The sequence below is a fragment of the Scaptodrosophila lebanonensis genome, unplaced genomic scaffold, assembly GCF_003285725.1.
Source record: "Scaptodrosophila lebanonensis strain 11010-0011.00,11010-0021.00 unplaced genomic scaffold, SlebRS2 tig00000080-arrow-pilon, whole genome shotgun sequence".
Classification (NCBI taxonomy): domain Eukaryota; kingdom Metazoa; phylum Arthropoda; class Insecta; order Diptera; family Drosophilidae; genus Scaptodrosophila; species Scaptodrosophila lebanonensis.
This window is the reverse complement of record NW_022060561.1, coordinates 5,587,971-5,599,580: the sequence shown is the minus strand read 5'-3', so window position 1 is coordinate 5,599,580 and position 11,610 is coordinate 5,587,971. Positions and strand designations below refer to the sequence as shown.

Sequence of the window (11,610 nt, the reverse complement as noted above, 5' to 3'; positions counted from 1 at the left end):
GGAATTTACAATAGGGAAGGAAATACCTATGTATGTATGTAAGCGTATGTAGGTGCCGCAAATTGTACTGAAAACACGTATAAAAAACCGCACGCACGTATGCTTATTTCAATGTCAAGGAAGGAGCGAGTCAGCATGCTACCGGCATCTTTTGTAGATAAAAAATAAGAGGGAATGACACATTCGAGCAACGCGACAATGAAATACCCTCAATCAATGTGATATGTGAGATAAGAACTGAACGGGTTTGATTTTCTATAGATTAACCAATTTGTTCAACCAATAGATTTATTTACGATTTATTTATTTGGGATGACATTTTAAATGAAGTAGAGGAATCACAAATAGAATGCGTTTTGTGATATAAGATGAAATAAAATACATAATATGGATCATGCCCAGTTCGATTTTGATCTTCTTGATCAAATAAACATATACGCAGTTGCTGCCTTCTGTTTTTTCCATACAAAATGAGGGGTTACGTTCCTAGACTTCGAAAAATGCATACAAACATTTTTTAGTATTTAAATTTATTAGTTTCAAAAACATAAAAAGGTTTATTCAAATGGCAAAAGTTTTCTAAAGTAAAAAGATAACACATATGTATGTATTAAAATAAAATGGAAATTCATTTAGTGGCATTTATAGCAGCTTTAGTAATTAACATTTTTTATATGGTGGCTCCCTTGCGTGGCAACAAAATCTGTAATTTTCGACTGTTTAGTGGCTCTTAAAGCTTCATAGCAGCTCTCCTTATATGGTTTTTTTTTTGCTGCCATGTAGAAACAGCAAGAAACTTTATACCATTTTATTTCATTCAACGGTTAAACCATTTCACTTATCACATGAATTTTAATCTTACTATGTGCGCGTCTGAAGAAATAATGTTTTGCTCACCTTAGCAACTATTTATGAGTATGCACTCATGCTTACTCTGACGGTGTAGAAAGTGGGACTTCCCTTTTTATACACACATCTCATGTGTGGTGATACATACTATATCCAAAGATACTCCAGCAATAATGGACAAAATAAAAAAATCAATTTTGTCAATCGCGTTAGAACGAGGTATTTCACCGCGTTAAAAGAGAATGGGTAGCAAATTTGCAATCGCGTTAGACCGAGTTAGCATTAAAAGAGTTAGCGTTAAGCGAGGGCTAGATGTACATAAATTTGCACAAACCTTGTGTACTCAGCTGGAGGGTATAAATACCGCACGAGCGCACGCTGTCAGAGTGGGAGCGAGTCAGCATGCTACCGGCATCTCTGGCAGATAAAAACATAAAAAACACGCTGCTGATGCGAGCGGCACTTTAGCGCCATCTATAGTAGTTGTTTAGCCGTTTAGTGTGAGCAGTCTATATGTTAAAAGTGATGCTTAAGGTGTGCGTCCAGGCTAAATGTGGCACAATCCACTAAATTATAATCCACAATCCAGATCTGTTGCCTCGGCATTATCAATAATTGCAGCAGTTCGTTGACGTTATATTTTCGTTAAAATATTAACATTTTTTAGTTTTTGTTCCATTTGTTTTTAAAACAATTTTTAAATATTTTATTGTATTTTTTTGTGGTGTATCTACCACCATAGAGGGGGGTATTTAAAAGCTGAGCCTGTTCTGTAATGAACAATTCTAAAATTTGATAGTCAGATGGAAAATATGTTTTGTAAATAATGCCAAATCAATTATTAAAATACTTATGTACCATTATTGTGTCTAAAGTATGCCATTCTAGACCAATATGTTCAACTTAAAAATGCTTTGTATTTGCATATTTATTTATATTTGAAAAAATGAGAATGCTTTAGCAAAAATTAAAGTTTACTTTCTATAATATAATATCACTATATGGGCAATGGGCAATAATGCGAATAGAAAATGTCTAGAGAGTAATTGCCCTATTTTTAATAGTTGTTCCGTTACCTCCAAACACTAAATTGAACACTGCACCACAGATAATGCCACAAGTGTAAACGATGTCGGGTATTATCTGAAAAAAGAATAGAAACTCGTTTTTCTGCTTGGATATCCTTCAGATCTAAATGTTTTGCACTTCTCATTAGAAAATTCACAATAAAATCCGCTCAGTTCACGAGAAAAAATTGAAGACTAGTTGCTTTTAATTTTGTTTTAAAAGGTTTAGAGAAATGCCTCGAATATAATCTAAATGTCTAAAATAAAAATAAAAAAATCTAGGAGTACTGCACATTAAAGTGAATTTGTTTATTCAAAATATACACCCACATCGTATATATAGATATGTACATCGATATACGAGTATATACAACTAACTATGAAAAATTAGTGATGATGAACGATGCCGTTATTGGTTTGTCTGCTTCGCAGATATATCCGTAGAGAGCAGTACTGTTGGCACAGGGACTATCATTCAGTTGGTAATTCGTCGAGTTGTAATTAACGTAGGCTATTAGTATGCAATGCTCGATTCCCAGGTAATTGTCCGGCTGGTTTGTGGCCCATCTATTCAGGGTAATGGGTTCTGCATTGGTGAACCAATTGTGGGTGCCTGTTGTGGCCAGATCGTTGCCTGAGGTCCAGAATCGTGCCGTTCGTCCGTACTGCTGATCCAGATATGTCACAACCGTATCGTATTCGGTCACATTCTCGAAGGTAACCAATTCGGAGCCCCATTTACGACACTGCTCGTAGGCGCTGTACCAATTTCTCTGTTCGTATGGCACAATTCTATAGTAGCCGTCGCCGATCTTGAGGAAGGGAGCAGTTGTAACGTTCGCTGCGTCTGGTATGCCTGTAATCGGATGTAAGTAATGGGGCTTTGGACTTCCTCAATAGGCGCTACTCACCTTCTCTTATGTATGGGGTTATTTTGTAAGCCATACTTATGGCCAAGACCCCAAAGATAAGTAGAACTCGAGTGTAGGTGTTGAACATGTTGATGCTGTTGCGCTTTTCTGGGCTTCTAATGCTACGAATGCTCTTTTATACCTTACGCAGATATTTGTACAACTAATTTTTTCTCAGCTTATCAGGGAGAGAGCTTTCTTACGGGCTCTTAGGCAAAGAAAGATGATGCCATTGTCTTTATTAGCCAGCTGGCCTTTTCGAAATTAGCGTTTTAAGCACAGCCTATAAAATGTAAATTAAAGACCTCTATTAAGCTATTAAAATATAACATTGTGTTTCTAACTCACTTCAAGGCCACAAGACATACTGGAAATGCTTCTACGAGTCTTTTCATAAAGAATTCGTGCAAATTCAATTTTCTTGTCCTGTTTCTCTTTTTTTTTTTGAATTCCAACTCCAAAATGCCAATTTCCAGCTGCTACAGTTCCTTATGTCCATAAGGTGGAGCTGTGAACAATTTGTATGCATCTTTTTTCACATTTTGGAAAAGGCATACTAGAGGGAAAATTTGTTTGTTTAAGTTTGAAGTGCAGTAAAAGATGATATACTTGTATGTATATATTTTTCAAGTTCTAAGCACAAGAGGTTGCCGAGTGTTTTAGATAATAGCTTTCTTTACTATATATGAAAATGCAATTATAAGAACGTTCTAACGATATTTACATAAAGTTGAAAAAGGTTAATCAAAAAAAAAAAAGGGATATATAAAAATAAAACACAGAACTGGAACATATACATATGTCGTATACATTTAATCTTTAATAGATTCAGATAATTAACTATAAACGAAGTAGACTAAGTAGTTGAAAGCTTCGAAGTGAGATAAAAGTGCAAGGCTAACATTCTAACATCTTAATAGAGGGCTTATGTAGAGTAAATGTCACCTTAAATAAACTCTAAGCTACCACAAGGTACCGCGTATGGCGCTTATTTCGAATATTTTTCGTGAATTATAAAGACATTAGTATCATCTTTTTTGTTTCAGAGCACGTGAGATAGAGCTTTCTACTGATAAGCCGAACATAAACGTTTTGTAGATACAACCAACAGATTCGCAGCATTAGAGCCGCAGAAAATCGCATCAATATGTTCAACTACTCTCTTCGGATATATAAGGTAGTTATTCATTTTCTCTCATTATTAAAAAATATTTTCATTGCTTTTTCTAAAAAGGATATTTCAATTGCAGGATACCCATATACCCATATATGTATGTACAAACACATTTATCAAGAACCAAAGACAATTTAAAAATTGCACAACCTCGTCCTAATGTGCTGACCAGAATCACCAAAAAAGAATAAGGATAATAATAGCCCAGCTTACAGTTTGTGTATGTCTGCTAAGTTCTGCTCTGCTTTTTGTCTGCTAAAGACTATTTGAAGCCGATAACCTTGCACCGATCGATGTTTGGGGAATACGATATATGTATGCTTAACTCTAGTGCTTAGCTTTTGAATTCAAAAAAGTTTAAATGAAGCAAAACAGAGGAAATCGAACTACAATGTTCACCGATTTACCGTTTTAGTGGTAATCCAACGCAAAGTTGACAAACTAGGAACTATAGTGATAATAAATAAAATAAAATGGTTAATTTTTGACATTGCTAAAACTGAAGCCTAGTTTTGAGGGCGCATACTAAAATTTATTTGCCAATCAACTTGCTGCTGATTTATGTTCGCCTGGTAGTTCTGATTTTGGAAGTTAGCCAACGCGGCCGCTTTGGACTTCCATGGCAGGCTGAAAATTTGTTATCTTTTATTTATTTATTTGTCCGTTATAAGTAGCCATGCAATCTATAATCACCCCTTCCACCTACTTACCTGCACAACCAATATTCGTTAAAAATTTATTTTTTATGCATTTTTATTTTATATTTTTTACAGATTTATAAAATTATTCTAATTATTAGTGTAATTCAATTACAAGCGAAAGTTGAAGTCTGAAAATAAAATGTACAAGAAAACTTTAGGAACATTGTCCTATGAGTGGCGAGCTATCAGGTCCTTCAAAATGGACATCCGTGCTATTTTTAATGTCTTATTTTCATCCCAAAAGAAATCCATGTTATCGTATTATTACAAAAAATAGTTTTATTATAATATTAAAACCGGCTCCGCTGCCGCAGGACAGTCCTGGCTGTTGTTTCCCTCCACACATTGATTGTGAAGGGGACTTTGATTCCGTGTCCTTTTACGTCGTCTCCAATTCTCAGTTACTTGATTGATTTAGCTGTTTCTAGAAATTATTTTCATCTGATCCTTAAAAGGTGCACATCTGAGTATACCTTTTCGGGTTTTTTGCTTCCGAAAAAGAATATTTGTTGACACTTCCAATCAAAAATCCATAATGCACATTGAATCTATAGGTTTCCATAGGATTTCGTCTTTTGAAAAAATTGTTAGTTTCCCATTGAACTTGAGCTTAAATTTAACTGAAACACTTATTTGTTTGATTTCTGTATTACTTTTGATTTATTTTTGTTTTTATTTGAGAAAAAATATGTTAAATGGCAGCAAAACAGAAGTGTGTGTAATATTTTTATGGTTTTTATTAGCATAGCGAAGTGTGGTTGAAAAATTTGACGGAAAAACAAACGCAGGGTCAATTATAGAAAAAGACTTATCTCTGCATGCATGTAAAATAAAGAGTGTGTGTGTGTATGTGTGTGGGTGTGAGTGTGTTTGTGTTTGTGATATTTAACTATGCCAGCCAAATAATTATGTACTTAGCTCGGCAGCTTGGCACAAATTGGAATAATGTGATTGATTGCAAACATAAATTCTGGCCGCGAGCGATCAATTGATAAACAGAAACAATTATCAATCTACTATTATCGTCGAATCGTAATTGAATAAAACATCATATCTCTTATGTCGTTTATATCGTCGGCTATGTGTGTGAGTGTGTTGTCTGTCTATATTGTTTACATTACTAATTTGACTCGGTTATACAAAGCACAGATATTGCGTTGATTGATCAGAATCATAAAACATAAAATTATTACCAATAGGCATAGTTCTTCGCCCTTCATCACTCAACCAAATATCTTCTCGAAGCAGGTGTGACAATAGGGCTTGTCCTTTTGCTCCTTGAAGGTGCCCTTGTTCAGCTGCTTCAGGCAGAAGGCGCACACAAAATGTTCCGGATGGAATTTCTTGAACATGGCTGTAATGCAGCGACCCGTTATGGGCTTCGAGCAGCCGGCGCAGAGCGATCCTCGCTTCGCATGATAATGCGTCTCACAGTAAGGTAGGCCCTCATGATCGAAGAACGAACCACCCTGGAAGGGCTGCCGACAGTCCTGAAAGATATAAATCAAAACATTTCCAATAATTATTAATGACTTCATAAATAACTTTTAAATTTAAAAAACTTTAACTTTTTGTTACCAAATTTTGAATCTTATGAAATTTTTTGCATCTTTAATATAATTTATGCTTAAATGTTTGAGTTTGTTAATAATATTTCTACGATAAGTGTTTTTGCACTGATCTGCCCTATGCAGATTATCATGAAATAAAATAGTTATCCCACTGAGTGTTTTTTTCACCGATTACGGCTTTATATGGTGTTTAATATCCTGGTTCCTGGAAATCATCTCCAAAAAGATAAATTGACTGAATGGTTCGAGAACTTGTAATGTTTGAGGTGCATTTTATAAAATCACAGCAATTAAGATTAAAGGGCGTGAATTAAATAAAGGGCTCTAAAGAGTGTTAAAAAAAAATTAACATAAGCCAGAAGTAAAGAATACTTGTAGCTATTCATTGTACTATTTCTTCCCTATCATTCATATATATATATATCTATCATTTCATCCATAGATGTATATCAATCATCTTTCCTTGCTATGTAATTGTCTATATCTCCATTTAATAAAGTATTTATCTATCGTTCTCTTAGCGCACATATACGTCTCTATCATCTTTCATATTTAATTATCTATAAATCTACATCATCTATCTATACATCTATATCTATGCATCTACTTATATATCATCTTTGTTACCTAATTATCGATATCTCCACCTAACTATTCATTTATCTAACAATTTCTATGTGCATATATCATCTCTTATATCTATCTTTTTATCCTTTTGGACTAATATATACTCGTATATAAATCAATCATCTCTCTTTTCTATGTAATTGTCTAGTTTTCCATTTTATTATCTACCAACCTATTTACTCGTATTTAAACCTACTTTAAATTTATCAATCCATACTAGAATAGAAGCTTTGCCGTTACTATTCATTTGCACCCAGCATTGTTTATCGTGGATGTGGAACTCGAAATGTTCAATGCCAACAAAAAAAATGAACATTGTTTATATTTATAAACAAATTTGTTAGTTCTGGTAATAATGCTTCATAAGTATGTGTTAGAAAGATAAATAAGTGAGCTGTCATAGAATTGTTGACATGTATCCTCTCTACTTTTTTAAGTCCTCCGCACAATTGATAGTTCCATATCGCTTATATTTGGCTATATAGGCGATATCTTCCTCATGTTCGTATCGCTTGTTATTTTTGGACGTTGGCCAAAAGCGTGCGCAAAATGTTATTGTTTAAGATTTTTCGTTTTCATTTTCCACAACAACAACAGCCACAAAACGTCGCGTCCCTCATGCGTATAAATTTATCAAACCATGCCTGAAACAATTTCTTTCTTTTTGTTGTATTATTTATTATATTGTTGTTATTGTCGCTGTTCAATTAGCTTGAAAGCATTTGCTCTAAATTGGCTAAAGATATTCCTTCTTTCTCTCTTTCCTTTGTGTTTGCATGAAATATGTGTGGCAAATGTTTTGCGCGCCCACTGTGCACAGTGTGAGAAAACAAATGGCTTGCATTATGGCGGTCCTCAAGTGTCGCGCCTTTCGCATAGTTATGTGACAAAATTTCTAATTGGGTTGAATATTTCGTAGAAATTGTTGCCAGATAGTACAAGTATGTTGCATTGAATCTGCAACTACGTAGAAGCACTCGCGAGGGAGAGCTCTAGGGATCGGAATCGGCATATGGGGCACCATATGGCCACGCTTAATGGCCCCTAATTTATGAGCGTATGTAATTGGCAACAGTTGGCCGCCAAGCCAATATGTGCAAAAAATGTAACAACATTTGGCTCCTAATTATTCAAAATAATTTTCACTTTTATTATATTTTAATAATTCCGTAGCACAGACCTTGGGTCTGGTCGACTTCGACAATATTTCCACGGTTTTTGGCTTGCTATATGCGGCGCAGTAAAGCTTTTTATTGTTGCCGCGTCGGCTGGCGAGATTAAGGCGGATAAGTCTCCTTTCTTGGCAGACGCTCAAACGTTTGTACCACCGTTGGGGTCACTTTTAATTACGTATAGCCCCAATATCACTTCTAGAGGTCTTTAACTTTAAAAACTTGGCATAGATTTGTCTGTGTGAGAATCAAATTTAAACAGGTTGCCGGAAATTTGTGGCAGTCATTCCCAATTGTAAAATATCTTTGCATCTTTACTTCACTAATCAGCATGAAAAATTACAAACATAATAATTATTGAAGCTATGGTCAGGTCAGACCTGCAAACAATTCGCAGACAAACTCGTCCAAAATATCAAGCCGTGGATAGTAATTCGTATAACTATTTTGATAATAGAAAGCCTTACATTTGTATAGTAGTAAGATTGCTTTTAATATTATATTATGGTTGTAAACTATGAGTTTTGTGCAAATTATTTGCCTGCCTAATCGAATCTTTGGAATATTCTTAAGTGTATGGAAGAAATTCAACAAACATAGTGTAAATTATACATTTCCTGTTGATCAGTGATAATTATTGTCTGGCGAATGCGCCAAATAAAATCAAATTATCAAAACAAATATTTAATATTTTGTTAACTAAAGTTTTCAAGTTTAAAATTTTAGTTGCCCATTTTTTTAAGAAGTCTACTTGTCTCAAGAACCTTTCTTCGGTTTTGCGTTTGAATAAGTATCAAAGTATTTATAGATAGATAGATAGATATATAGATAGATAGATAGATAGATAGATAAATAGAGAGATAGATAAATAGATAGATCGGTAGAGTGTTTGATTAATTTTAATTCGGTCATAAAAGTGTCTCTGCATTATTTATCCAGACTTAGTAGTCCAGCAGCTAAAATGTCCATATTTATATATTTATATATATCTCTTTTTTTGTAACAGAAGGGAACATTAAAAAGCTTTGTTGGAAGTTTTTATCCCCATTTGATGTTAAATCAGAGACAAAGAGTTTGTATGGTAAAATATTATTTGAATATGGAAAACAATCTAATTATAGTGTTATTTAAACTGTTTTTGGGAATATTGAGCTACTCTTCATCGTTTTTATACCCTACCGAAGGTTAGAAAGGGTATATTAGCTATACTATATAGGGAGAAGTAAGCATAAAGTACACCTAACTCTGTTTTTACACGGTAGATTGGTTCCAGAAACAACCGTGTAAAAAAAGACATTGATCATATGCAAAAATAGGTGATTGGTTCCTTATCTCTAAAGAAATATATATGAAATTTTTAACTTTCATATCAAAATCGTGTAAAAAAAAGACCGTGTTAGGTGTACATATTTTCCTAATCGGCACGGCGACAGAAATCAATCTATAAACGATCTGCTAAACTGAGTTATTTTATGATTCCTCCATCAATTTTGTATTTCTCTCCCATATTTTTTGGAGATTATTTTCTGGGAATAAATTCTCGAATAAAATCTTTTTATACTTTTTAAGATGTACAGCTAGGCCTATAGAATTCACAGATTACCTAATCCGCACACATATATCATAATTTCATCACCTCAGACTTTTTGTTGCCTTTGCTTTCCTTTTCGTCGCTAACGACTGAGTGCAAAAATGTTTCCTAAAAATAACCAAATGCATATGCCAACCAAATCAAAACCAAATATCCATGATATATAGTATATATGTTTATATATACATATATTTTCAAATACAAATCAAAAATGTTGTTTGTATATCTGCCGCAAAAGAAATTTTGTTTAACACAAATTCCAGAAATGCTCAAACTTCATATGTCAGCGTCTGATTTTTAAACATGTCCGATGCATGCACACATTATATATACGAATATACTATATATACATATATAGTATGATGTGTGCTGGTTTTTATTGATTAGCGCTCCAGTTTTTCATGGTCGACAATTAAAAAACTTTTCGAAAACAACAAGTCCGAAAATTACTTGGGAAACTAGGAAAATTAGGCAGCTGGTCGTTTTATTTGTGGATATACGTATTGATTGTGTCCTCTAATTGAGGTTTTAAGCAATTCAGAGTGCAACTTATTTAGAATATGAAAATATTATCAATAATTTATAGTTGCATACAAACTATGAGAGCCGAGTGGTTTTAGAATTGGGGACAGTATTGATGAAGCTCTGTAGCGGGGAATAGGGGGAAATAGGAGAGCCTACATACCAAGGTTGGTCAATGTGGGCCAAGCTGTTTCAGGAATCTAGTTGTCCATCCAAACACGCAGATGGACAAATGGACAATTTGTCGAGTCGAGTCATTCTAATTCTTTTTTTACACGCTTTTCATTTAACACGGTTTGAAAATTAAAAATATATATGGTTACACGACATTCCATTTAGCACGATTTAAAATATCGTATGATCAGGTCTTTTTTTTTACACGTTTCTCTTTACACGGCTTTTTCTGGGACCAATATACCGTGTAAAAACAGAATAGGGGGTCGGAGATAATTCCCTCTCCCAGCTCAAACCTAATATACTCCGCTGTGGTTACAAGAAAGAAAAGTGGAAGAAACATCCAATCTAATCCAGTTTATGCAAAAAACATAACTTTTACAACTTTGATTTTGATTTAGAAAACTACTTTAAGAAGTTATCTATTAATTCCTTATACGACAATTATTATAGCATGTAACCAAAACGTTGCAGAATATACATGTTTTATTCTATTTAGTGGAATACGGTCTGAGCTCTTCTGATAATTTTAGTAGACAACAAAGACCGAAGGTTCTACCAAACTTTAGAGATCATAAAAGAAACGGACATAAAATAATAATAAAACCAATTTTTGGATGACAGGTTTTGAAAGTCCATTTCTATCTTAGGAGTTTCTCTTTAATACTTGAGATTAGGGAGCGTAAGACCTTGTGTTAATTCTTGTTGGACACGGAAACCTACATATTTAACAATCATGGCAATTAGATTCAAAGCCTTCTAATAAATTATATTAAGTAGGGAAATAAAGCAAATAGAGGTAAACAAATTGTGCAAATTAGAGGAATAAAGATTGCGCGCCCACAAAATAAAAAAGAGGAAATTATTCTAATTTCGGCAAATTGCGGCAAAACGTCAGCAACGAAAATAGTTGGACGTTGAAATGCGGCAATTGGGGGCAGAGGGATGGAGAGAGGCAGCCTGGGGGTTGCCCCATTCACCTATCCACAATATTGTAATTTGTTTCCAAGCGCAACAGCACTAACAGCAACAACACCTTGTGCCACAAATAGCAAGTTCAAGGACAAGCCAGCACATGTCAAGGTCAGACGCAAACATGTGTTGGAGCCTTGTCGCTGACCTTGCCACTTGACTGTAGGTGGGCGGGCGGGTCAGTCTAGCCGTAGCCTTGACAGACGCACGCACGCCACGCAAATGTCGCCGACAACTTTTTGGTGTTGTTGCTGTGCTTTTTGTTCATATTTATTTTTA

The 11,610-nt window shown here is 34.4% G+C and overlaps 2 protein-coding genes across 6 annotated transcripts in view; both read right to left on the bottom strand.

Moving 5' to 3' along the window:
- Positions 1-2,293: 2,293 nt before the first annotated feature.
- LOC115626105 (C-type lectin 37Da-like) lies at positions 2,294-2,915 on the bottom strand. The gene is made up of 2 exons (XM_030521358.1): positions 2,828-2,915; positions 2,294-2,772 (listed from the first exon to the last, which is right to left on the bottom strand). Exons 1-2 carry the CDS (start codon positions 2,913-2,915, stop codon positions 2,294-2,296), a joined length of 567 nt encoding a protein of 188 aa, XP_030377218.1.
- A 2,506-nt stretch (positions 2,916-5,421) lies between these two features.
- The window catches only part of LOC115626213 (leupaxin), a 56,211-nt gene continuing 50,022 nt past the window's right edge, over positions 5,422-11,610 (bottom strand). For all 5 annotated transcript variants that reach the window (XM_030521507.1, XM_030521505.1, XM_030521508.1 and 2 more), the window contains exon 9: positions 5,422-6,192. In XM_030521507.1, coding sequence (XP_030377367.1) covers positions 5,926-6,192 — 267 coding nt within the window. In that variant the 3' untranslated portion in view covers positions 5,422-5,925. The remainder of the gene's footprint in view (positions 6,193-11,610) is intronic.